Source organism: Miscanthus floridulus, chromosome 2 (assembly GCF_019320115.1).
Source record: "Miscanthus floridulus cultivar M001 chromosome 2, ASM1932011v1, whole genome shotgun sequence".
NCBI lineage: Eukaryota > Viridiplantae > Streptophyta > Magnoliopsida > Poales > Poaceae > Miscanthus > Miscanthus floridulus.
In genome coordinates this window covers 107,590,668-107,618,174 of record NC_089581.1, presented here as the reverse complement: position 1 = coordinate 107,618,174, position 27,507 = coordinate 107,590,668, and the positions used below count along the sequence as shown (strand labels likewise).

At 44.8% G+C, this 27,507-nt stretch overlaps 4 protein-coding genes and 1 pseudogene across 9 annotated transcripts; 4 read left to right on the top strand and 1 right to left on the bottom strand.

Moving 5' to 3' along the window:
* The first annotated feature begins 10,043 nt into the window (after window positions 1-10,043).
* LOC136536853 (pentatricopeptide repeat-containing protein At2g21090-like) lies at window positions 10,044-11,633 on the top strand. Its single transcript, XM_066529009.1, has one exon. The coding sequence runs from the start codon at window positions 10,044-10,046 to the stop codon at window positions 11,631-11,633; it is 1,590 nt and encodes a 529-aa protein (XP_066385106.1).
* A 724-nt stretch (window positions 11,634-12,357) lies between these two features.
* LOC136527642 (fluoride export protein 1-like) lies at window positions 12,358-17,492 on the bottom strand. 6 transcript variants are annotated; one of them, XR_010776889.1, is made up of 10 exons: window positions 17,200-17,492; window positions 16,627-16,880; window positions 15,170-15,673; window positions 14,984-15,061; window positions 14,570-14,668; window positions 14,271-14,463; window positions 13,734-14,161; window positions 13,395-13,630; window positions 12,682-12,803; window positions 12,358-12,582 (listed from the first exon to the last, which is right to left on the bottom strand). XR_010776889.1 is itself a non-coding variant. In XM_066520439.1 (8 exons), exons 3-8 carry the CDS (start codon window positions 15,626-15,628, stop codon window positions 13,412-13,414), a joined length of 1,476 nt encoding a protein of 491 aa, XP_066376536.1. In that variant the 5' UTR covers window positions 15,629-15,673; window positions 16,627-16,880; window positions 17,200-17,492; the 3' UTR covers window positions 12,358-13,411. The 6 variants fall into 6 exon arrangements, 1 of the variants encoding a protein (XP_066376536.1); XR_010776891.1 differs by having other exon boundaries at window positions 12,682-13,630; window positions 16,465-16,880; XR_010776886.1 differs by having other exon boundaries at window positions 12,682-13,630.
* LOC136536852 (dehydration-responsive element-binding protein 2D-like) lies at window positions 16,533-19,942 on the top strand. The gene is made up of 2 exons (XM_066529007.1): window positions 16,533-16,682; window positions 18,803-19,942. Exons 1-2 carry the CDS (start codon window positions 16,533-16,535, stop codon window positions 19,397-19,399), a joined length of 747 nt encoding a protein of 248 aa, XP_066385104.1. The 3' UTR covers window positions 19,400-19,942.
* LOC136539320 (cation/H(+) antiporter 15-like) lies at window positions 19,427-20,960 on the top strand. The gene is made up of 3 exons (XM_066531276.1): window positions 19,427-19,493; window positions 19,975-20,265; window positions 20,390-20,960. The coding sequence occupies exons 2-3, from the start codon at window positions 20,071-20,073 to the stop codon at window positions 20,882-20,884; spliced, it is 690 nt and encodes a 229-aa protein (XP_066387373.1). The 5' UTR covers window positions 19,427-19,493; window positions 19,975-20,070; the 3' UTR covers window positions 20,885-20,960.
* A 5,615-nt stretch (window positions 20,961-26,575) lies between these two features.
* Window positions 26,576-27,256, top strand: LOC136536851 (nuclear intron maturase 2, mitochondrial-like; annotated as a pseudogene).
* Window positions 27,257-27,507: the final 251 nt, after the last annotated feature.

Genomic DNA, 27,507 nt, shown 5'->3' with positions numbered 1-27,507 from the left:
ATTAAAAAAATTCAAAGAAAAAACAAATAAAATATACAGAAAATAAAAAAGGCCAAAAAAACGGTCAGATAAATATTCAAGTAGTTCTGATCATTCTCATTTAAGAATAATCAATTTACACCAGTTGAATATAGAACTTACACCTAAACTGAAAACGTAAAATATGGTTCAATGAAATGTAATCTGCTCTTATATATACATACATGAGTAGGGGCTACGTGATTTGACACTACCTACTGTAGTCTCTGCACCACACACACGAGGCTTCACATAGCTATAGTTGTAGTGCAAACTCGGTCTTTTGAACCCATTTAGCGCACCTCCAGCTCGGAGAGTGGTTTATGCTAGATCTGAAGTTTGTAAAGTAAACTAATGTAGTTTAACTATTTGTATTTAATTTAAACTAAAATGAAATAAACCATGTAAATCCACAGAATTTTTAAGAACTCTATAAATTTTCTAGAGCGGGAGTTCTGACAACCAAGACTTTAATTCTGTTTTTTTTATTACTGAAGCCGCTCTTTAATTCTGAGTGAACAATCAAACTATACTGCTCTTTAATTCCATACGTATATATACATATTACTATATGGAATACTCTACATGTACTGAAACACGAAGCTTGTCTGACGTAATGTAAATAAATAAAGGATCATGAATTTTCTGGAGTAGCAGGAGTGATCCACGCCACAAACAGCCAAAGAAGCCGTCAAATCTGAGGCCGCAGATGGTGCTGCTGCTGTGCGGCAGCTGCGCACGGCATGGCGCAGAGGAGGAGAGGAGTTAGGGGGTGTTTTTGTTCTTTAGTCGCTCCTAAAATTTATGTCATATCGAATGTTTAGATACTAATAAGGAGCATTAAATATAGATTAATTATAAAATCCAATTAAATAGATGGAGGCTAATTTCCAAGACGAAATTTTTAAGCCTAATTAATATGTCATTAGTGCATGTTTACTGTAGCATGTTGTCAAATCATGGACTAATTAGGCTTAAAAGATTCGTCTTAAAAATTAGTCGCAAGTTTTGTAATTAGTTTCGTAATTAGTCTATATTTAATACTCCATGCATGTGTCTAAATATTTGATGTGATAGAAATTTTAGGAGTTCCTGCGGCAACCAAACAACCTCTTATTGACCAGGCCCTCTTGGAACAGTGTACGTTGGGACCCACCAGACCATGAGTTCCTTCCTTCAAGAATTGTGATGTCTTATGGATGAATATATATAACATACACGCACCTGATTCTTAATTTCTTTTCATGCCTATCTGCGCAAAAGCAGCATGGGCCATCCGTCTCTCCGTGACAAAGGTCGCCGCGCCATGCGCCGTCGTGCGGCAGTGCCACGCGCAGATCCGCAGCGCGGCAGCTTCGGCCACGTCACCGGTTAGCACCTCGATCTTCAGCCACGCTAGCCTCTCACCGCGCCACCATGCATGGCACGGCATAAGAGTTTCGCCGCGCCATGGCAATAGACACGGCCAAAAGTGTTAGATTTGGAAATAAAAAAAACAAACAGTATTAAATTTAAAATTAGTTTACAAAAAGTGTTACAATTAAAAAAATCTAGAGTTCTAAAAAGCAAAATTATGTAGCCGTTTCCACATGCCGAGGCCAAGTATGTTGCAGCCGGTGCATGTTGTGCTCAACTACTTTGGATGAGGCAAACCCTTCAAGATTTCGGATGTCGCTTTACCAAAATCCCACTCTTGTGTGACAATGAAAGTACCATAAAGCTAGCAAACAATCCAATAAGCTACTCAAGAACTAAGCACATAGGCATCTGAATTATTTCTTGAGAGATCACGAAGCCAAAGGAAGATATCGAAATTCGCCATGTGAGCACTGAAAAGCAACTAGCCGATATCTTCACTAAGCCTCTCGATGAGTCAAGGTTTTGTGCTTTGCGTAGTGAGCTAAATATACTTGATTCTCGTAACGTGGTTTGAGATATAGCACGCCTTTGATTGATCAACTAGCATGCTTAGGACAAGAATTGCAAAAGGCTTAAATATTGTGCTTCAAAATGTTTTATCAAAAGCAACAACTGCATTATGATCATTGTTTATATTGATTATCTGCTGCTGATCATAGTGTGCTTGAGATATGTGTCCATATCCTATATATAGAGCTATTTAGTTAGTAGCTAAATCTTGTTGTTCTGGGGAGTGCAACTATGTCGCGCCTCCCCTGCGGTAGTGCCACGTGTGGCAAGCGGCTGTGCCGCATTTTGAATTCCAATCAGAATTCAACCCACAACGGCCAGTTATCGTGGGGGGCCATCTTTCTTTTTGTCCCTTCTGGCCCTCGAGTAACTCTCTCCCTCTCCCTGTTCACCTAGGCACCGATGTCGTATCCTCGCTCTCTCCCTTTGCGTCGCTGCACCAGTCGCCCAGTTGCACCGCTGCCTTCCGACAGTGCCACGCCGACCACCGGCCTTCTCTCTCATCATAGGTGGCCGCTGAAGCTCTTGGGTAGAGCCATTTCATATCTTTCCTCCCCAATCCACGAGAACCAAAGGTAAAACCCTATTCCTTCTCGATCTATGCAATGTATCGATTCTAGTTGTCTTGGATGGTTGATTGGAAGGTAGATAGTAGTTTGGATAGTGCTTTGGGGACTTGATTGAGTTAGAAATTGTGATTCAATCTTGGAGCCAAAATTAACTGCTACGGTAGTGCCACGCCCTCAGCACTGGTAGTGTCCGCACCTCTGTTGAAAAGTTGGCAGTGCTCAACACTTGGTTCGATGGTTGACTCACTTTATCTATTTCACTTAGCTCCCAAAGTCAAGATTCATGATTACTAGGGTTCCTTTCAATCATATCTAGATGAATCGATGACATAGATGTGTTTATACTTGTTGAGATTGTATAATGGGCTAGGGAGTTAAATTATGAAGTAAGTTAAGTAGACAAGAAGAAGCGAAATGCAGTCTTGGTGAAACAACTGGTGCAGGCAGTGCCACTCCCAAGCACAACAGTGCCTCATGTTTAGGGGTAGTACCATATCAGCTGCTTCCCTCGCTTTCACTTTGACTCTTTTTGATTACTTAACTTGCTTTATAGGGTAACTTCTACTCTCTATTTGTACAGCTTCTTTTTTTGCTCTATGTTTTTGCATAGATGACCTCTGGAGGTGAAGATGATCGGAGGGGGAAAAGGAAGATGATAGAGCCATGATACAAGCCTACTCCTCATCGTGGTTGTGGGAGGACAGCAGCTGGTAGCAGCAGTGCAACAGCTAGAGGAGACCCAAGAGATAGGGGGAGGAGGGATTAGATGATCCAGGAAGAGGAGAACTTGGAGAGGGTTGGTCACACCATTCCTTCTAGTGCTTGCCAAAACACTCCTCCTCACCTTGAGGAATTTGATAGAGATTATATCATAGATTATTCCAAGGAGGTGATTATGAGGCATCCCAATGATACCCGTGCTCATCCCATGCTCAATTATGCGAGAAAGCAGAAGATGGTCGAAGAAGCACATGAGAACAATCCTTATGAGTAGCCAAAGGATTTGGAGGTTGACTACAGATTCTGGAATGAGTTTCATTCCAACTTCTATGCCTCAGTGTCTTCAACTCAAGGAAGTCCAAGATTGTCAAGATGTAATATGTTGACTGGGAGGAGATCAAGGAGAAGGATGACCCTAAATTCAACAAGGTGATCAAGGTTTGTGAGCTCTTTGGCCTCACTAACATCATGAGCTTCCTAGTACAATTGGAATGAGGAAGTTCTAGCCCTAGTTTCATGCTACCTTCTTCTATGACATCTATACCGACGAGATATACTAGATGACTAAGGGACGACATTACTTGTATTGACTTTGTGACTTTTAGCTGGATCCTTGGTTTTGGTGAGGAGGAACGGGGCTTCACTTATATCCATGATGAGGCTATGCTAGAGATCCATGACATTGCATACATGTGGATTAACAGGAGAGGAGCAGATGGTCGAGTTAGTGGCTTGCAAAGCTACTATTACATCTTAAACAACCTAATCAGGCACACCATCAATCCCAAGGATGGAGCAGCTTCAGATCTTAATGTCTATGTCAGAAATTGGCTTGCTAGGTTTGCTCCTAGAGGTGACAAGTTTAATGTCCCTCGCTTCATGTGGCATGAGCTAAGGATTGCCATGGATGATGGGAGAAAGGGGCTGCCCTATGCCCCTTATCTCATGTTCATGATTGAGAGGGTCATGGGCTACAAGTTTGACAAAGATGGTCTCCACACCATCTACAAGATTGAGAAGACCCAAGCCTTAGGTGCTAGCAAGGCAGTGAGATGCTCTCCTTCAGTTGAGGACGTGCCTGAGTCCTCCCGCTCTAGGTCCCGCAAAGGTAAGAAGATGGAGAAGTTTAGAAAATGGATCAAGACCATTTTCACCACTTGCACCTATGCAGCAAGGACCACATATGAGGACCAGTTGGAGAACTATGAAGCCAACCTGGGAGGCTAGAGAGCGAGTAGGGCTGCCACCCCTTCCTCTAGCTAAGTCACCACCGAGGTTTAACAACCTCCCTAGCCTTTCTAACATGGAGTCAAAGGAGGAAGAGGAGGAGGAGCAGTAGGTGCAGCCAGACCTTAAGCCTCACGTGACCTTGGCCTTGACCTTGCAGTCCTTGAGGAGGAGCACCTAGATGCCAGCGCTACACTTCGACCACCCATCATCAAGGGAGGGCGGTGGTGTCCTCCGATGATGATGATGATGGAGATCATGGTGTTGCTGCAGGTGTGTAAGGAAAATAGGACCCTTAGGCCCATTTACTTTGGATTTTGGTGTTTGATGATCAACACAACCTAAATTGGACTAATAAATTTGCAAGTGATTGTTTTGTAGTCTAATAGGGTGCAAAACAGTGACTTGGACTGAAGGCAACGTGATGATCCTATGATCAACACCATAAGCAAGACCATAGAAGCACAAGAGAAGACCCAAGATATCAAAGCAAAGTCTAAGCACTGAAGATAGGAACCAAGCCGGACGCAAGATCGAGAAGAAACGAGCTCACAGAGGTGACCAGGACGCTGGAAGGTGATCGAACCGGATGCTCCAATCAGTGACTTAGCTATAGCAGGCGTCAGCAGCAGCAACCGAACGCTGAACAGTAAAGTGACAGGATGCATCGATGGCACTATTCATCATCCTGGCAACACATTAGTATTGACCGGATGCTGGCGGCAAATCGACCGGACATAGGACTACAGGCGTCCAATCGAGTACAGAGAGGTTCTAGAGCGGCAAAATTGCGACCGGACGTGTCCGGCGGCATGTGACCGGATGCCAGCAGCGTCCGATCAGTTGATCACTGGCTCTAACGGTCGAGACGACCGGATGCATCCGATCAGGACGACCTGAGCGTCCGGTCAGTAGCAGAAAAGCGGGATTTCGTCCCCAACGGCTACTTTTCTCCGTGAGGCTTATAAATAGACCCCCCCAACCGGCTCATTTGATAGGGGTGGAGTGGAGGAAACAAATCTAGGGTGTTGATACACCTTTTAATGATCTCCACTTGCATAGTGCTTAGTGATTCTTTAGGTGATTAGCGTAGGTGCTTTTGTGAAGTACTTAGGTTAATTAGACCACCACTTATGCGCTTGCTCTAGGTTTAGACCTAGTGTTTAGTGAGATTTGCATACCTCTTACCACTCGATACTTGCACGCACCATTGTTGTACATCGGAGGAGCTTGTAGTCTTACAAGATCACACCAACCGTGTTTGTGGTGTGGCCGCCACCGTGTACCAAAGGGAACAAGGCCCGCTAGTGTTTCGGCTAGGAAGCTTGATAGTGAAGACAGCGGAGAGCGGTCTAGGAGAGGGATGCTAGAAGGCACATCAGGAGACCCTACTTGCGCGTGGGAAAGGACCGAGACTATCCACGGAGTTACCCGATCGAGAGCTTGGCCCTTGCAAGGGATTCTTTGCGAGGGGCTCTAATGATAACTAGGGAGAAGCTTGTGCGCTTTTCGATACCTCGGTAAAATACCGGAGTCATCGATGGAAGTTTATATATCTCTAACTTGCTCTTTAGCTTCCGCATTTATATTGTTTGTATTACTCCTTTTTCGTGGTAGAGATAGTAACACACTAGCAAAACCATAGTTGTATATTTAGATAGTTTATCTTTTGCATAGGTTTTGCTAAGGGTAGAAAAAGAGGCCATAGTTTAGAAGTAGAATTATAAGTTGCCTAATTCACCCCCCCCCCCTCTTAGGCATCACGGTCCCCTTCAATTGGTATCAGAGCCGGTTGGCTCAATTTGGACCTTTGGCTTAACCGCCATTGAGCCGACGCTATTTAGAGTGGTTGGGATGGATACCTCTAGGCCTCCGCACTTTGACGGCACTAACTTCCCTTACTATAAAGCTAGAATAGGCTTGTCATCTTGAGGCGGTTGATTTGGGTGTTTGGAGAATCACTCGTGATGGAATGAAACCCTATTAAGAATCCCTATAAACCCACAAAGAGTGAAGAAAAAGAAATGCATTTCAACGCTAGAGCTAAAAATTGCTTGTTTGAATCCTTTAACATGGATGTGTTTAACCAAGTGTTCACTTTAAATATGGCACATGAAATTTGGTTAAAACTCCAAGAGCTCCATGACAGCACATCTAATGTCTATGAGCAAAAACATTGTCTAGCTAAATAAAATTATGATTCCTTTACAATGAATGATGATGAGCTTGTTCGTGATATATATTCTTGTTTGAATCTAATTATTAATGAGCTCCATTCAATAGGATTAATAAAGCTAGATGATGCGGACATCGTGAGGAAGATCATCTCCGTGCTACCACAATGGAAATATGCAAGCATCATCACCATCCTTCACAACATGAAGGACTTGAGCACCATGACCCCGACCATAGTCATTGGCAAAATAGTAGCATTTGAAATCGTGGAGGCGGAGAAGCTCGAAACCATGACCCCGATATCCTACACTTTACAGTACTGTAGTACCATGTGGCAACCAGTACATCCTAACAGATCTAAACCATGAGCTGCTTTGTCCTACTGCTACTCCACGTCCAAGTGACTTCATTCCACTATTCAAATCTGCACCATATGGCAACTAGTACATCCTAACAGATCTAGAAAAAGTTATGTGATCCAATAGGTGGCCTTCAAGTTCAGGGATAGATATCTTGTCTTGTCTATGTGGGACACCCCAGAATTCCCATTGCAATACAACATCTTGGACGCATCAAGAACAAATTCCCCATTAAAATAAAATCGAACTTCCAGTGCCTCAAATTCAGACATTGTTTTGCAGCCCTAATGATCCACTATATGGCCAAATTGGAACATTCTACTAGGAAAATAAATCAAATCGCAAAACCAGCTAGGTGCCACTTTCATCTTACCGTGGAGCACGTCCACTCCTCTTTCCGCGTCGTGGTCGCGTATGAGCAAGTGTCCACCTCCACCAGTAGAAGGGGCGCGCCTCACCCCCTTCCAGCGCTGTGCCTGCCCCACACTGCTCTGCTCCTCTTGCAGCTCTTCCTCCCGTGAGACTGGGCAGCTCCTCTCGCGGAACCTGAGGCACCGGATAGATGAGATCGACAGAAGAGGGGAAACGGGGAGGAAACGGTGGACGGGACGCCAGTGAAGCCTGGGCGGCTTCCAAAAGGATGGGCGAGGGCAGTAATGACTTTTGGCATATAGTCCTGGACACGTGGCGATTACTTGATGGGGATGGACGAGATCGAGCCGCAGATCAATTGTTTAAGAACTAAATCGAACGTTTTGAAAGTTGAGGGGACAAAGTGAACCTCCGGCAATAGTTTGGGGACGAAGATGGCTATTTCGCCTAAATTTTTCTATGAAGTTGATCATGCCTTAGAAAAGGAGAAGGGATGTAACGCAAGCAGAACTGTAGATTCATTAGTTTAAAGCCATACGCAAGCACAAACGTTTTATTAGTTTAACGCAAGCACAGACGCAAGTGAAGCTGGTGAAGCCATAAAATTTTGAAATTACTGACTCCTAATCCATTTTGAGAAAACGGGATAAAACTACTCGTTACTACAATACAACTACGGTTCATGAATGAGTCAGGGTTTGGAGCCATAGGTGGCTGGCGCTTCACCAAACAGGATCTTAGTTGTACTTTGCGGTGCAACCCACCTTTAACGATTCATTGGGAGTTTTCAAAACTCTGAATAATTTGAACCCAAAACTAATATATATATTTGCATCTATTCAAAATTTAATTATGAAGTTGTTTATATAAACTCATGGCAAGCGAACATTAAACCAGTTAGTCTAGCTGTGCGCTTTGCACCCTGTCGGACAGAGTTTAAACCCCCAAGGGGGTGGATTTGTTGACCGGAGAATGCGCGGTTTATCTGTGCGTTGAAAAAAATCCTCTCGTATGTCCCACGTCAAAGTACAGGTCTAAGGCTAGCCCGGTCTCACGAGAGTCGCGGTGCCGCTGTCTATGGGTGGGGGCAGAGGTTCGGGGTTTTTTTAGACCTGTGTGAGAAGGTCTTCTTCTTAAGCACAATGTCCGGGGGCTGTCTTACCCACCGCTGGTCGAGTTTATATAAATTCAAGAATGAGGGGGGAAACGAGTGCATCTCTTTTTTTGAGGGGGGCGAGCACATCTCGGCCAAGCATGCCATTAGCTTTATCGGTAGTGCAAGAGCCCTGGACGTCTGCGCCTGCTCGGTGGCACCCCAGCAGCTGCAGTAGGCGGCTGCGGTAGGTGGGTCCTATTGCAACATGTGCAGCACCAGATCTATTTTTGCAACATTTAGATAAAACACTTGCAACATACGAGACAGTTGAAACACTTGCAAAAATACCTTAAAACATTTCAAAGCCATTGCAAACATATGCAACATTCAGATCTACTTTTGTAACATATAGATGAACACTCTTGCACACATACGTATGAAAAAACTAAAACACTTGAAACATACGCTTACAACATGCATGTCATGCAACATCCGATATACTTCTGCAACATCTAGATAAAACACTTGAAACATACATCTGAAACACCTTAAACACATGTAACATAAGCTTGCAACATGTAACATACCCTTTCAACATGCGGATATAGCCATTGCAACATACGCAACATCAAGATGAAACACTTGGAACACGGCATCGCCGGTGGCCATGGCCCTACCTGGTGGGGAACTGCGGTAGCCAGCAAGCGGTGCTCAGGTGCAGTATGTCCAGATGAGAGAGAGAGAGAGAGGAGGTCGTCAGCAACGCAGCGCAGGGAACTACAGTAGCTAGCAAGTAGCGCTCGGGTGTAGTCTGTCCAGATGAGAAAGAGGGTGGAGGTCATCAACAGCGCAACGCATGAGTTCGAATGTGGAGAGGCTAATGCATCGGGGTGGAAGATCAGCTCGCCACACCGCTTGCGACTTCGCGTGTTATGGCTCGCTGGGCTTAGCCGTGCTTATCACAGCTCGTCGGGCACCACCCACACGTCGTGATGCTCCACCACTGGGGGAGCGCTTGACTGCTTAGGTGGTGAGAGTGAGAGTAGCTCGGAATGGGAGCATTGATGAGGAGCTCGTCGTGGTGCCTGCCTGGTGAATGTGAGAGGAGGATGGGGATGGTTGAGCTCGTTGTGGCATTCGTCAAGTGAGGATGACAGGAGTTTGAAGAAGAGGTAGAGTAGGAGGCGGTGTCGCCGAAGGCTGAGAAATGTGTGAATAAGAACTAATTAAGAAATTAGTGGTTGGAGTCCATCTGATATTTTCGGACGCATAGGAAGTTCGGGTTACGGCGTTTCCCTAGCTTTATAGAACCTATAACACAAATGTCCTGGCACTGGCCCGGCTACCCCAAATTCAATTTGCCCATTTGAATGTGCTTGTGATACTTCGCGTTGGAACATCACTAGATGACCAGGATTTAGGAATCGTGGAGTCAGATTGATAGCCGTTAGATTGGTCCATCAACTCATCAAGGCCGTCCATTTATTTGAACTAGCAACGATCCAACAACCACCATCGCGGCCGCGGCCCTGCCCGAGCTCTGCTGGCTTTCCCGATCCGCACGGCCGCCGCACCCCAATGCCCGTCCCCGGCGAGCCGTCTCCTCCGGCCTCGCCTCCACGGTACTCGGGCCTCCTCGCCGCTCTCCACAGCTGTATATCTTCCGGCAACGCCCCCGCGGCTGTCTCCCTTCTGCCCACCCTCGCTCGCGCCGGCCTGCGCGCGCCGTTCCCGCTCCTCACCTCCCTCGCGAGCCTCCTCCTGCTCCGCCCAGCCGCGCCGTCCTTTCCCTCCCTGGCTGGCCGCCTCCTCCTCTACGTCCGCCTCGCGGGCCTCAAGCGCCTCGTCCCCTGCTCCACTCAGCTGGCCGACCGCCTCCTTTCACTTAACTTCCTCCTGGGCCGCCCGCGCGACGCACGCCGGCTGTTCACCAAAATGCCCCGCCCCAGGGTCCACTCCTACAACGCCATGCTCGCTGGGTACGCGCGCCTGGCACTCGCGGAACCCGCTTCTGAGGTCTTTGCCTCCATGCCACACCGGGAGCTCGTCTCTTACAATGCTGTTATGCTCGCGCTCGGGCGTGGCGGCGAAGCGAGGGGAGCTGTGGAGCTGTACTCCGAGCTCCGAAACATGTACCCCTCCCTTGGGTACAGCCATCACACCTTCTTGGCGCTCCTTGTGGCCGGCGCCCGGCTCATGGATAGGGAGCTTGCCAGGCAATTCCATGGCCATTTGGTGGTTCTCGGGTTCTTGTCTGATGTGAAAATTGCCAGCTCTCTTCTTGATGTTTATAGAAAATGCCATTGTGTTGATGATGCTAGGAAGCTGTTTGACGAGATGCATATCAAGGATGTGCATATGTGGACGACAGTAGTTTGTTCCTGTGCTGAAGATGGCCAACTGGCTACCGCTCGTCAGCTCTTTGATCAGATGCCAGAGAGGAATGCATTTTCATGGAATGCCCTCATTGAGGGATATGTTTGCCATGGGCAGCCAATGGATGCACTGAATATGTTTCAACACTTGATGAAGGAAGGTTTGCAGCCAGATCAAATCACCTTGGGTTGTTGCCTGAGTGCTTGTGCAGCTATGCGTTCACTGAAACTTGGGCAGCAGATCCATGGAATGTTGCTAAGATGTGGTTTTGATCGAAGTGCAATGATCATTAGCTCAATCATTGACATGTATTCAAAATGCAGCTTTTTGTCTGGTGCCTTAGAGGTGTTCAGCCTAACAGGTAGGGAAAAGAAGAATGCAGTGTTGTGGAATGTCATGTTGTCTGCTCTGTGTCATCATGGTCATGAACAGGATGCGATTGGATTGTTTGTTCAGATGATTCATGAAAGACAGAAGCCTGATGCTAATACATTCTTTCTGGTTTTGACGGCTTGCTGCCACTGCGGCCTAGTTGAAGAAGGGATGAATTTTTTTGATTTGATGAGTGAGAGATACAGGATTGTTCCAGGACAAGAGCACTATTTTTGTATGGTTGATTTGGTTAGCCATGCATCATCCAATGATAAAGTAATTGAATGGATCAAAAGCTCACCATTTAGTTTTAACGTACGAGTTTGGGAAGTTCTTGTTAGGAATTGCACCATACATGGGAACATTGAATTGTTGAATAAGGTAGAGGAGCAACTGGCTAGATTGGACCATCCAGAATGAATGGATGGTTGTTCTTAGTTTGGTTTATGAGGTTGAAGGATGGTCATGCTTGTTCGATGCACAGGAGCCATTCATTTCAATAAGCAGAGATAAGACGACAACAACTGCATCCCTGCAGAGTCCATGACTGTATTGATCCAAAAGAAACCTCAATGAGGGGGTCAAGTGGACATTGGAATTATGATGTGTTCGGCACAATTGAAGAAATAGATCATTGTAAGGATTGTTCAAGGAATATTCTCAAATGAATGATGTCCTTCTGTTTGTCTTCCCAATTGATGGGGAATAAAAGGTAGATTTGCAGCTTTTCTCAAGCGAACAATGTGCTGTCACATCACATGCTAATATACAGAAGGAACAGGGAATTTTGCATCATCTCCCAACTAATCTTCTTAAGAACGATGCAGGCTTTTCAATTTTTTTGTGCAATAATTTTATATACATGTTATAGCTGTATGTATTCCAATGTTTTCAAATCGTCCAACCTAGTCGCCATGGGACCGACTAGGACGATTAATCGGACGACTTGTACAAGTCGAAGGTACCCCTAATCAATCAGCAGAGACTGATTAGGATAATTAATCGCGATTAATCGGACGACTTGAAAACATTGATGTATTCCAAGAATCCATTCAGGAATGCTGTAGAGATTCTCATTTTCTTTTCTCTCATTACAGCAAGAGAATATAATTATGTTTTTGTGGTACATGAAACAAATAATCACTTTGATTGCAAATTATGATATACTTCTGGACCATTTGCATAAATCTTTTGTTCTGAATAAGGGAACAAGATGTGACAAGCCACTGATCCTCCAAAAAAAAGAGAAAGCTACTCTTTAATCCTTAAGGAGATCGTTCTGTTCTTCGACAGATTGCATGTCAGCTGGCTCAGGAATCTGGATAAAAGTATTTACATTGTTGATCACCGAATATTTTTCTGCCACATCCTGACGAGCATAGAAAAGGAAACCTCAAATTAAGAGCAATAGCAATTATATTCTATATACCCTTCTTAGATGTAAAGACGTACACTTTGGAATTCTTACCGTATATGCATGTACCACTGGCAAACATTTCTCAACATCACAAAAACAACATATCCTTTCATCCATTTTATAATATTTCTTTTCACAAGAGTACATGCCACTTGAAACAAAGAATCAACACACTGTCAAAAGCAAATGGTTTTATTCAATTAAGCCAATAACTAGAAAAAGACATGTCTAGATGTCCTGCATTTACATGAGACAGCATGAGAATACAAGTGAAACTAATCCCACACTAATCAAATTCATATATGTACATTTCAAATCCCATACATTAATGATACCATTTTAGTTCACAGATACTATATGTGCGCTCATTTTGAACATACATGTACTCCATTCTCCAAGACAAAAATTGTTCTATACCACTACATATTCTACTAAGCAGAGTTTACTCTGTTTTTCCTAGCCAAGTATATAGATGGTTCTGGGTCCATTCAGCAAATATTTGTGCAATTAAATTGCATATTTGGTGCTCTCTTCCATATTTGTGCTTTTTCAGATCTTGATGTTCTTGCTTAGTACAGGGACACAATCTTGTACTCCATTTTTTTTACAAGTCGTATTAGTTTTTTTCTTAAGTTAAACATTCTTAAATCTTAACTTTGACTATCAATTTAACTTAGGACAAAACTAATACAACATGTAAAAACACAGAGTATGTTTTTGAAAAATTCCGATTGCACATTTGAGCCATCTGCTAATATGTTGACCTGGAAGTTGCAGGAGGTCATTTATAATGCTTTTCCCAAACTGGCACAGAATACACTAGAGTTCCCAGCACAAAAGAAAGCAGGAAAGTGGATGCGGCATAAACAAAGGCCCTGGCAATCTGCCCGCTTCTTCTCATTGTATACACTTCAGCAGCAAAAGTAGACACTGTGCTCAAGCAACCAAGGAAGCCAAGCTGTATTCCACTAATAATAGTTGTCGATCGCTCTGTATGTACCTGTAAGAAAAATCAAACGAATCAGATATACAGGCTAATGTATGGAAGAGTCAATATACCCACTACAAATCGTGAATTTGTATGAAAAATTATTTGGCCATACCGCTTTGGAGGTTACAGCAAGAATGGCCATGATGCCTGCAGCAAGAACATTGGCTACCAGGGTCCCAATGGGCAGCCATTTCAAGGATCTCTGCTTGCCAATTCCCTGGCCATTGAGCCTTGCCAGGTACCAGCGTAGCCAAACTCCTGGAGGTGCTACCGAGCAGCCCATCCAAAGGACAGCACCGTCAGCAAGACTATGCATCTTTACTACAGTCAACACTATGCTCAAAATCCAAAAGAAAGACATCAAAATTATCATCACTGACAAAAGCACAAACTGCTTAGTCCTGGTATCCACCCTCCAGTGCTCCCAGTCATATTTGTGACCTATCAAACTCTTCTCCCTGATGTATTTCAGGATCAAACTCCGTAGGCGCTCACCCGTCTCAGCACCAATCATGATGGACTCATTGACAATGAACATCCCTGAATCAATGTTGTTAGCATCAGAAGGATTATTTTCTACCTATTTTTGGTTTGATAATATCTAATTTAGGACATATTGCACTTTATCATAAAAATGATGATGAGATACCTAGTACTACGCCCGCTATAGCATATACCCAGTGACCTTTGGAAGACAAACCAACCATTTTCTGGTTCCACCCACTGAAGGTTGTAAGGCTTCCCATGTATCCAGTTGTGATTCCGACGATAAGATGGTCAGACATGTATCGTATATCAGCCTTGAATATGATACCAAACCAGCCCATCAAGAAAGATCCAAGCTGGCCCAAGAAATTTGGCAATCAACATGAGTTAGTACATATAAAATCCCCTGTAGTTTCTCTACGACTCAAGGTGTAACTTTAACACTAAAAGGATTGCGCATACCATATTAGATGGAAGGTCAGGGTAAAGCGGGCTTTGGTCTGAGGTGAGTGCCAAGCAGTCTGGGCCAAACAGCTTTTGGAGCCCATACCTTGTGAATACCTGATTAGTTATTAAAAGCATAATTAGTCCAAGGGAGCTGGAATAATGCAAGATAAGTAATCATCCTCTAATAGCAATCTTGCCGGATCCTTCAATGATCTAGACATCCACACATCAGTACTTGGTGCTGGCAGACACCTAAGTTAGTACAGTATGTGCTAAAAAGTATCAATGTAAGATTTCTCTAAATTTCAATGGTCCAGGACCTCCATTAGTAAAAGCATGAAACACCAAGTGTTGCCACATTATATTAGATCAGCATAGATTAAGTAAGTGCTACCACAAAGAACCTCATGCAAGATGTTGGAGAGTTACCCCGAAAAAGCCAAAGACAGCTAAATGGATCATGTAAGCAGCATAGTCGAGCCTCAGAGAAAGCTTATATGGTTCAACCTAGAGGCAAACCAAATCATTGTTATGTTAGCACATATAGCATAAAATACAACCTTTCAGCAACATATCAATGGATAAGCAGCTGCTCAACTCAACTACTATCTTTACCTTGGTAGATGAATCTGCTAGGACATTAGAAATAGTATCTTTTGTCTCCGCTGAAGATACAGGTGCTGATGCAAATTTGTTGCTGTTTTGCTTTATTGCATCATCTGGAAGAGGGCCAATCTTATGATGCTCAGAGATTCTTGCTGTATCCTCATCAACATCGCCTTCGGGTGATAGAACACGACCACTTTCGATGAGCTGAGCCAGAACTGAGCTATCGATGTCTCCTAGCAATTGATCCGCCGACTGAAGAGAATGCCTCATCGAGCTCAGTATGGAGTCCCCCATATCCCTTGAGAGGCTGATGGATCCCCTTGAGCCCTGTCTGCTACTTCTCCTGCTTAACATTGAGCCAGACCTATTAGCTAACGGAGGACCAGTGGAATCCATAGATGTGCTTCTCACATAACCCAGGTGATTCCCCTCAGAAACATTGCTCCTAGCTGAGGAGCTCTCCATTCTTTTTCAGGATTGTTTCTTCGGCTACAAAGACAGATAACAACCCTGCACAAAAAGTCAATGTTATGACATGAGTCAGTAATCCATGATCCATAATTTTCCTTTCTTTTCTTCATTTAAAATTCACACGCCATATAAATTATGGAAGCATGGGAACCAAACAATGAGTAGGACAAAAAGATAGGATTTGGTACGTTTTTGTAGGTATCTGGACAAATCACATCACAGCTCTGAAGACCGAGGAGAGTCGTGTTTACAGGCAACATTTTTTCTTCTTCAGTCAAATCAAATAGTTTGCAGTACATGTACGTCACTATTCTCCAAACATCAAAATGGAACTTTTATGAAAGAAAGAAAAATGGGAACCGTCCGGAGTTCCTGAAAGGGACAGGGAACTTTGCCGGGAACACATATGGCACACGCGAAAAAATTGTAGGAGAGAGAAAGGACACTTAAACGAAGACCAGAAACAGATAATTAGTTTAATCAAAAAGTAAGGGTGGAAAAGAAGAAAATATAAACATGTCTGAAACCGTGACAGCGCCGTTGAAGCGAGGGAAACAAGTGGTGTCTTCTGATTACGCTGCTACTGAATTGAATAGATAGATTAAAAGAAAAGTATCAATCCCGCTAAAGGTGCCTGCCTTTGACATCTCGATACCGATTGTTTGATTGTGAGTAATCAACTGGTGTAGTCTAATCGCGATGCCAATTGTTAATTAACAAGTAGCCTAATCTAACCAGTGCCCAGTGCCTTTTAGCTCTAAAGGTTCCATGGTCAAGTAAGGTGGGAGGAAGATCAGCAGGACGGACGAACCTCACGTGGCCACACCTACCTAGTTTCGATGCTTGCATCTCTGTGTCTCTCCGTCTCTTGTTCATCCATGCATGGAGATGAAGAGAGATGGGCCAGAGGAGGAGAAGATCTGAGAGATCTTCGGAGCAGCTGGATGCACGGGGAAGAGCAGACAACGGGAAAGACGAGCTCCAAGAATTACCTTGGTTTGGATTTGGGAACTCGAGGAGGAGGGAGGAGGCGACTGTCGAGACGACGGTGGGTGGCGCGGCCGGGCCTTCCCTCTTGTCTCCTCGGTCCTCGTCTTCAGACTTGAGGTCTCGTCCACGTCAGTAGTTAGGCAGGGCAATGTTTTATGGGAGATTGTTTTATAGTGCTGCTTCTCTTCCCACCCTTTTATATTATATAAGAAAAAATGTTCCTGGCCATACTAGTATGATTCGCCAAGCTGTATGCCTGTATGGCACAGTAAAAGAATAAGCTAAAATGTTAAATGGTGGCATTAGCAGGAAGAAAAAGCGTTAAAATTAACATGTTAAATGGTGGCATTAGCTTGAAGAAAAAAGCGTTAAAATTAACAAGTCAGTGACAGGCCTAGGACTTTGAGGTCGGGTATTCGAAATGTAAAGCCTAATATTCGGTATGTATAATACGGCATAGATGTAATTACAAAACATATATCAAATGTATAACACATAATTGAAAGCTCTCCGTCTTCATGGTTGAGATCTAAAAATTAAAACATGGAATCACCCAGATAGCCAATTTCACTTACACTAAGGCGTGCGCCGGGCATTGGTCTATGCTCTGCAGGACGCCCGAACAAAGCCCGTTGGACGCCCCAAAAGCCGCCAGCACACCGGTCGCCGGGCGCGCGCCGTGGAGCCAGCTCCCACTCTTGCGGGCGTGGAGCGCAACGGTGCCTCGCGCTCCCGCCCGACGCCCGCCCTCGTGGCCTCACGTCCGGCTCCGGTTGCCTGCCGCGAAGCCGCCTCACACCCGGCTGCCCGCACGTAGGCCGCTCACACAGTTGCCACCACCGCCACCGCCACCGCCACCGGACGCTAGTGTTTGGGGTTGCCGGTCGCGGTCGGGATTCAGGGATAGAAATCGACCGAAGCGAACGCGAGAGACCGTGACTTCCGTCAGGAGACGTGGTTGGCAGTTGGCTTCGACAACAACACAGAGCAGTCCGAAGAAGGATCGCCGTCCGTTTACGATCCCACGTGCAGGTGCTTGGGCTTGCTGTTTCGACCCACTTGTTGCCTCTCCGGTTCCGGACTTCCGGCCCAATACATGCGACGCGGCCCAGTTCAGCAGCAAGGACTAGAAGCAAGGAGTCAGGATCCTCTCTCTCAGCCTGGAGGCTCTCCGTCCTACATGCTTAATCTAAAGCCACATATTAAAGATTTGTTAGCGCACATTTCGATATTCACGTACATTATATTGTTGACATGACCTAGCATCTCTTTTCCCCACTAATTCCTACCTGCATGGCACATAGTTGTCTCCAATATTTATAGCAAATATAATGGTTTGCTCAGTTTTCCTACGCTGTGCCGATTGATTATTTGCTTATGTACAACTCATCCATATGGTATGCTAGCCATTTACTAGCTATCAGTTACCTGCTCAGTCCATTGCTTCATGGTCTCACTTTGCCTGTTGTTTTCTCATCTCTGCAAAAATATATTTTTGTACTAGGCACCTGTTGTTCAAATCTGGCGTCAAACTCTTGCAATTTCGATTTTGTGCGTTCCCCTTTTCTCAATTGGATACATTTTCCTGTTGTATTGTATATGCTGTAATTGTCGATCATGCATTTCTTAAATATTTAACATAGGTTTATGTTCTTGGTTTATCTGAGCCGAATTATTATTTAGTAAAAGGAAGACTTTTTCTTTTTTTTTCAGTTTTGATGCACCTGAGATAGCTACGTATCTGGGCTGGAGTAGTTCTGAGATAACTTATGTAGTTGTGTATTACCAAAGTACTCAGCAGAATGCTCTGGCCCACCGCAAAAGGCGGCATCCACACTACTCACTACACTTACCAAATCGATGAGGCAATGTGGTGATTTTTTTTTTTGAAAATGTAATATGGTAATATGAAAGAGAACTTTGATTCATAAAGTTATTACAATAATCTTGCATGGAAAAGATATAATGATTAGAGTTAAATGCACCAGAGATCCATTAACTTATGAGAAGTTGAGTCTATCAACTTCTAAAGTGGCTTTTTGGGTCCATAAATTTTTAAAATAGTTTACTACAATCCATATCTATTTATTTAACCTTAAATTCAAAGCACATTCGTAGAAAACTCCTTCCCAACCACACGGGGGTGCATACATGGCCGGGTTCAGTGCTTTACTGTAGCTACGCCCGTGTGCGCTCTGCTGTGCGTGGGCTCCGGCACAGCGAGGGATGGGTGGTCCAGACAACGCGTGCCACAACTTCCGCGGTGTCCGGCAGCGCCGGTGGGGCAAGTGGGTGGCCGAGATCCGCGAGCCCAACCGCGGCAAGCGCCACTGGCTGGGCACCTTCAACAACCCCGTCGACGCGGCCGTCGCCTACGACCGGGCGGCCGTGTCCATCCACGGAGCCCAGTACGCGCACCTGAACTTCCCCGCGGACCACGCCGCCGCGGCGCCGGCCCAATGCCATCCATCGTCCTGCTCTGCCGCCACCACCGCCGACGTGTTCCAGGAGCATGAGGTAAAGCCGATTGTTGCTGCTGCGCTGGGCGGCGGCGGCGGAGAGACCGTCAGCCAGCAGCAGCAGCAGCAGGGCACTCCTTGGATTTCGCCTGATGCTCCGTTCAACGACGACCCTCATGACATTGCCATGTACATCGATTTCGATGCGGTATCCGACATGGTGCCCTTTTATCCTGGCATCAAGAGAGAGGATTGCCAGCGTGAGGGGTTCGACGGCGACGCCGTTCACTCGCCGCTGTGGGCGCTGGGTGACTGAAATGCTGTCTGAGGCAGGGTCAGATGGGAACTTTGCTGACTTCAGTAGCATCTGATGGTTCTGGCATGATTAGGAGTGGAATTTAGCTTTGCTGGTAGTCTCTTCAGAATTCAGATTGTTTAGCTAAGCTTGACATACTGCTAGTAATCAGTAGTAGACTAGGTCTTCATAATCTTTTGTTCGGTTAGCTAGAAGCTGGACTGTAGTGATCTGCAGGTGGAATGCTGTACAGGATTAGAGATCCATAGTAAGCTTTTGTTCCCACTAACTATGGAATTGACAGAGAAGCGTGTTTCAAATATGTACTCAAAGAACACGGTACACAATGCTCCAATCCTAACCTCAATGGGTTATGGTTATGGGTTCCCCAATCCAATTTTAGATTTACTATTCCTGAACTCACGACGCACCCATCTTTATCGCAAAACCCATCTTTATCGCAAAATTTATAAGGTTACTGCTTTCCAGCCACAGAAATTCTACCGAACAACCAGAGCTCGATAAAATCTCGAGGCTATGAAGTTTTAAAACTTTTTTGACATGTCGTTCATTCCTCTCCCCTTCTCTGTCTCTAGCTCCATCTCCACTCCACCGTGCAAACCACCATCGAAGACACAACCTGACGAGAGGGGCGCAGGGCAATCATCGGCGCCGGCGGAGACGCAGGGGCGATGGACGACAGCATCAACTGCTACGTGGTCCCGCAGACCACGGGCACCGAGCGGAACATCTTCCACGGAGGCAGCCCATTGCAGGAGTCGCTGCCGCTGCTCGGCGTGCAGCTCGTCCTCATCGTCGCCATCACCCGCGTCCTCTACTTCCTTCTCAAGCCGTCCAAGCAGCCCCGCGTCGTGTCCGAGATCATGGCACGTCCATCCTAGTTTGCACTTTGATTGCAGCGACGCCATGAACGTTTTTCGTCAGCTTGATTGAAAGCTTTTGACGCAGATCAACTGAAACGTATGTACTGCTCCATCTGATGTGTTTCAGGGCGGCATCATACTCGGCCCGTCCATGCTGTCACGCAGTCCGGTGCTGCACACCGTCGCGACGTTCGGGCTCATGTACGTCATCTTCCTCATCGGCGTGCGGATGGACCCGATGCTCGTCGTCCGCTCCGGCAAGAAGGGCGTGATCATCGGCCTTTCCGGCTTCATCCTCCCGCTGGCCATGACCACCGCGGGCTTATCCGGCGCCGCCATGGTCTCGGAGTCCGACGTAACGAGGCGTTCTACGTTCCTGTTCGCGCTGGTCACGTCGCTCTCGGTCACGTCCTTCGCGGTGCTGTCGCCGATCCTGTCGGAGCTCAGCCTCCTCAACTCCGACCTGGGGCGCACCGCCATGTCGGCCTCGATGAACCCGGAGCGCCGCCAGCCAGGGGCGCGGCTCGCCGGAGCGCACGCACAGCAGAGCGCACACAGGCGTGGCTACAGTAAAGCACTAAACACTGCCACCTGCATACGTGTGGGAAGGGGTTTTCTATAAATGTGCTTTGAATTTAAGGTTAAATAAATAGGTATGGACTATGGTGAACCATTTTAAAAGTTTATATACCCAAAAAGCCACTTTGGAAGTTGATGGACTCAACTGAAACTTTCTCACAAATTAATGGATCTCTGGTGCATTTAACTCTAATGATTATGTTGAAGTAAATTAATTAGACCCACGAAATGTGTTTTTTTATAAGTGCAAAATGTGTTTTTTATCCACCATTTAAGGTTTACATGATCATGTAGTCAGGGAAGTGTAAAATAAACAGGGAGATGGTCATTTGGTATACTCGTGATGATTTCCATTGCAAGTTCCCTATGTACAATATGCTAATATATGGATAAGGGATTCTGTCTTCGATTTTTCATCTTTTTCCTCTTCGTTTTGTTTAACACAAGCACAAGCATAGATGCAGTGTGTTGGACAATAGTATATCATTTTTCCAAGGAAGGATATGGCATCTACAATATTGCTGCCAAGCCAAACACTACTTGCGTCAGTCCATCGTCATGCGCATGCCTTCCTATGGTACATTTTTTTTTACGAATCTGGAGGCACCGGAGCCCCTACAGTGATTTATTAAGAGAAGATAAAAACAGATTAGTACAAAGGTAGAGCCCCTACAGTGATTTCTTAAACTTGTCCTAACTCTTTCTCCTGCCCCTACTAATGGAAGGGGGCAGGGAAAAGAACTAGGACAAGTTTAAGAAATAAAAAAAGAAACAAAGAAAATCAAAGCCAACCAACAGCTTATCCTACACTATTACAGAAAATCTTAATGAAGGTGAGCATTGCAACCGCCTCCAATTAAAGGTCATGGTTACTACCAGATTAGTGGAAGCGGTTGTTTTGCCCGCCTCCAAAAATAAATTAAAAAAAGGAAAATGCCCGCAGCCCGAACCAGGCCTGGGCCTGGATCTGGGCTGCGCGCCGCCAGATCCACCCGCGCCGGGCCAGATCCGCCACCAACGAATCCGCTCGCGTCGGGGCCAGATCCATCCACACCTGGGCCAGATCCGTCATGGTGGAGCCCGCCGCCATCGGATCCGGCCGCGTCGGGGCCAGATCCGCCATGGTGGAGCCCACCGTCGCCAGATCCACCGTGGTGGAGCCCGCCGCCGCCAGATCCGCCCGCATCGGGGCCGGATCCGGCCTCCCCATGAGCCGACTGAGCTTGAGGGAGTGGGATGCGCCGCCGGCCTCCCCGTGCGCCGGCCAAGCTCGATGGAGAGAGATGCACCGCCGGAGAGGGAGAGGGATGCGCCGCCGGCCTCCCCGTGCGCCGGCCGAGCAAGGGCTCCATGGGGGAGATGGAGAGGAGAGGGAGGTGCACGCGCCCTGCGCTGCCCGAGCTCAGGCTCCGTGGGGGAGAGGAGGGAGGATCCTCAGGTGGGGGCTGCCATGGGAGAGAGAGGGAGAGGTGAGGGAGAAGAAGGGGCGACCGAGGGTGGAGCTGTGAGAGGCAGAGATGATAAGTGAATGAAACCCTAGCTCTATGTATATATACGATGAGCGTGATATCAGGTCAAGATGGGCTGCCTGGGCTGGGAGCTGGGCCTATATTTTAGGAGGCGGGCCTTATAGTGTGCCTGTCTCTAAAAATAAATTTATGGAGGCAGGCACCGTAAGACGACCACCTGCAAAAATAGGTCATTTTCTGGAGGCGGTTATGTTAAGATGCCTGTCTCGATAAATCTATTTTTGGAGATGGGCATTTCCTGGATAAATCTATTTTTGGAGACGGGCATTTCCTAGCCGCCTCCGTAAATAAGAACGACCGCCTCCGTCGCAAAATCATTTGTGTAGTAGTGCTAGGCTCTAAATCCATGAAGAAAACTGATCTTGCTGATTTGTCTTCACTCTATGTTTGAGTAGGTTCAACTCACTGAAGAAGATCCTTTGACAGCCCGTCAGATTTAGACTGTTTCCTTTAAAAATGAGTTCATTCCTTGCTGTCCAAATAGTTCAGCATAAGAGGATCATGGCTTCCATGAAAAATTGTGTGTTCAATTGCACCTTCATCTCTGCAGACAGATCAGGAAAGCCATCGTCCAAGGGGATGCCAGTATTCAGAATGTCCCAGCACATCCTTGCAAATGAGCAATCTACAAAAAGATGATGAACTGATTTCTCAACCAGCATGTTACATAGAACACAATTGTATGAATCCAAATGCATGTTTCTTCTTCTTAGTAGATTTCTGGTGCTCAGCCTGTCTTTGATCAAAAGCCAGAAGAAGACTCTGTGCTTAGGCTGACAGTGACTTTTTCAAATCCATTTATAAATGATATGAATGTCTTCATGATCAACTAGGATTTTATAGACCTTGGTAGAGGCAAAGTTGCTAGATCCCCAAGAGTATAACCACTTTTCATCACCATCATTGAGGGGTAAAGACTGCATTGAATCTCCTGCATTTGTAAAAATACAAGTTGTGACAAAGGCAACTGAAAAAGATTTGCAACCTCCTCTTCGTTGAAGGCTTGTGGACTGAAATCTGCTTGTTTTTTGCAAAGGAATAGCTCAGGGGCTGTGCAGACAGGGCTAATTGGCCCATTTATCATGCCAAAAACAAGGAGCTTTCACCACCCTTCACCTGAGGGCTGGCTATGGCTTTGAATTCAGATAGAAGCTTCAGAGTATCCCTTCACCAAAAAGAGCCATTTCTAATGTGATTTGGGAGTTTTCCATTCCTGTAATTTTCCCCAAATGAGTTTTTACCCATGGCAAATCCTCCTTACTGTAAAACTTGTGAAGATTCTTAGCGAGCAGGGCTTTGTTTTGCTTTTCAATATCAATGACTCCTAGCCCTCCTTCTTCTTTTGACACACACACCATTTCCAAGCTGCTTTTGGAGGTTTCCTTGCATTGACATCTGATCTCCTCCATAAGCAATGTTTTCTGTATTTGTCAATTTGTTTGATGACAGCTTTAGGAAGAGCTAGAGAGCACATGAAGAAAGTTAGCAATGAAGAGAAAACAACATTAGTCAATTGCAATCTGCACCCGCACTTTATATTATTATTTACTGTTCTCAGCAAATTTAGTTTATCTCATGACACCTTATGATACATTTTAATTAGAATTAGTTACAGTGAATTCTCTCATGAATGTAGCTGTGGAATAGAACAGGTTATCTACCATGCATTTTTTTTTTTGGGGGGGGGGGGGGGGGGGGGATGCAGCAAGGCTTTGTGACCTTTTTTTCTCTCCAACTAATATAAAAGAAATTTAAGAACAAATAGTGGTTTGGTTTCTCATTCACTAATCTAATAATTATGATGCTTCCTAATTTGTGCCTCATTAGGACGAGCCAGGCTTGGATATTGACTAGCTGTGCAATGCTCATTTTAGGAATTGCTTAGATGCAATTTAATATAACAACATTAGATAATCCTATTAGAGTGCTTCTGTTTTTTTTTCGTTAATTAGTGATCGACTTGTGCAAGCCAATCCTTGAGAGAAGGTACAGTTTGTGTGCTCTGACCAGTTCAGAGTTATCATTGACTCGTTCTCTCTTTTATGAAACCGTTCTTACAACGGCTAACCTTTTTTTTTCTTGAATAGCGAGTGAAATTTATGCAGACTAACCTCATTAAGAAGGTCACTCGATTTTGCATATGAGAGGATACAATTCATTGTGAAATGGGACCTCGAAATAATGGCCTAATATGTCGCTTGATGAAGAATAATTGACATGATCTTATATGTTTTTTTTTCGGCCTACACTCAGTCCAAGAGTAACCACATTTCCTGTAATCTTCATCTAAATTACATAATGAACTAATGTCTCTGTAGTTTATATATGGTTGATTCAGTGTTCTGCACCGCAAAATTTATGTTCTATACGCCGCCCATATTGTATCGCTGGGACTACGTAAAAAAAAAAACTCGAACCACGGGAGATAAGATAGTCCCGGGCATTGTGCTTAAATATAATCAGTTATTCGTAATGGTGTTGTAAAGCATAAATGATTTAGTCCTATCACATATGTAGTCAAATGCTTAATCGGTCTTGCATGCGCATTTGAACAGCCTGCTAACTTCGGATTGCTACCATTAGCGCGAAGCCAAAATGGGCACGGCGAAGCGCGCCGACCGTCCTAGTGACATAATCACTTAATAAATCTCTGATCCACGAGTCGCCTATGTAACCCCATAATAAAATACTCCCTCCGACCTTAAAAAAGAGTTATTCTCGCTTCCCAAAAAATCAACAACTTTTAACGTTGACCAAATATATCTAACAACATATTAATATTTATGGTACATAATTAGTATAATTAGGTAGATCGTTAAATATACTTTTATAATAAACTTATTTAGAGATATAAATATTATACACATTTTCTATAAATCTAATCAAAATTAAAAAAAAGTTTGATCAACGTGATTCCCAACTCTCTTTTAGGGACTGGAGTGAGAAAATGTCTTCTCATATAGTGCGTTAATGGGCCGGCATCAGTTCTGGTCAGATGGGTCGAACTTCGAGGGCGAAGTCTGGTACATGGGATAAACAAGGCCGTTGGTTATCATCACAGGAAAAAAAATGCATAAAACATAATATATAATAACATTTAAGCATAGAGGATACCCCGCATCTTTTTTTTTTTTGGCTTGGCTCAGAGCTTTCTCTAATTCTTTTTTTTTGGCTTGGCTTGGCTCAAAGCTTTCTCTAATTTTTTTTCTTGGCTCAGAGCTTTCTCTAAAACGAAAATACAAAGACCCCCAAATGATCATTTCTTTTTAACTACAGACAATACGTACCTGTAGGATTTTCTCACAAATTTACATCCTACTCATGTCGCTTAGAATCGACAAGCTCAAAGAACGACATAGGGTGCATTTAGATGTAAGAAACATTTAGGATGCTCACGTGAATTTTTAGAATCCTTGCCAAACATGCTAATAAGATGTGAAACGTTTTGCCTAGAACGGTTCTTATTTTTAACATTGTACAAGGAAGAATCAACCAAAAGGATGATTCACTTGTTTTGATTCATTTCCTTCTCGTTTCTCTTTAAGAGATCGAAGAAACATTTCGGATTTTCACATGAATCTTTAGAATCCCTGTCAATCAAACATGCTAAAATGTGAAACATTTCGTCCAGAATCACCCAAAACAATTCTCACAACATAAGTGAGAATCGTCCAAAAAGATGTTTCACCGTAATTCAGTTCATTTCCTTCTCATTTCTCTTCCACGGATCTATAGAATTCCTTCCAAACGTTTTTAGAGAACGTGATGGAGAATCACCGGAGAAATGTTCTCAAAGAGAATCCGATCTGAAGTGGTTTTAGAAGAACCCAAAGACTAAGATCGTGTTTGGTAGAGCGGTAAAAAAAAGTGATGTGACATGCGTGTATTTCTTCAGTCAAAGGACCAGTTTGTGCAGCACCGTTGGAGCATTTGTTACATAAACCTCTTTTCTCTTCTTAGTTGAGCGACAGAGCTCCTGCCTTTTACTTTAAAAAGGATAGTACCCATTGCAGAGAGCTCCCTGCTCTGTGCGAGGTCTAGGAAAGGGTAGTCAGTGGCAAGTCTTACCCTCGCCTGTGCAATGCGAGGAGACCGCGACTCGAACCCGAGACCTTTCGGTCAGAGGCGGTAAGACTCTACCGCTTGCACCAGGCCCGCCCTTCTACTTTTTTTTAAAAAAAGTGCTTATCTAAGAAGCTGTACAAATGAAGCAGTGTATCAAGCAGTCTCGGAAGCTCGAGTTTTTGAAAGGAGACCGTGGACCAGATCCACAACCATATGCTTCTGTATGTTCCACGCCACACAAGCTTACACACAAAATCTCAGATGAATAATGAGTTTTTACTGACGATGGCAGAGCGGTGTCGCTACGCTGATAACCGCGAGAAAGTGGTCAACTTCTGCTCTTACATTATATAATGGGGTCGTTGGCAAAGTTGTATGCTGCCAAGTACAAGCTGCGGTCAAGGGATTTAAGAAAGGGCAGTCGCCACTCGCCAGAGTATCACAATTTGCTGAGAATGGGCCTTGTGGATTCGATTGATGGTCTTCAGTATACAAGGATGTCGATGGTTCCGGATCCTGATTACAAGCCGTTACCATCTACCAAGTTGATTGCGGCTGGACCATGACAAGATTTTGCTGGAGTATATAAAGCTCACAGATCAACAGACACTGGAAGAGCACCTAAACTGTTTATAACACCAGAGGACTATATTTCGATGCTTGTATAGGGCTACAAGAAAAATGCCGTTTTTACTTCTTCAAAAGTGAGTGATGCCCAAGGATCCACAGAGAACCTTAGTTCAGATACTGATGAATTGGATGAAAAAGAGAGAGGAAATGAGGGCAATCATGGTTTCCCAAAGTTTGCTGAAATGCCATGATTATTGACGAACTTTGTAGTGTTCCCAAGGGGCATTTGACTCGGTGACTGGATGGTTGATTGGTGACTGAAAACACGAAACCAACTGCTAGCTCTTTGCTGACTGCTTTGTGGTGGCCTAAGCAGAAGACTACTTGCTGTGTCAATGAGATGACAATTGCTCCACTGCTTCGTTCAAGTCTGTTCCTTAATGTTGAGGGCCATGGCGAATAATGTCTGTGGACTGTGGTGCTTAAACAAGAGGTTTGACAC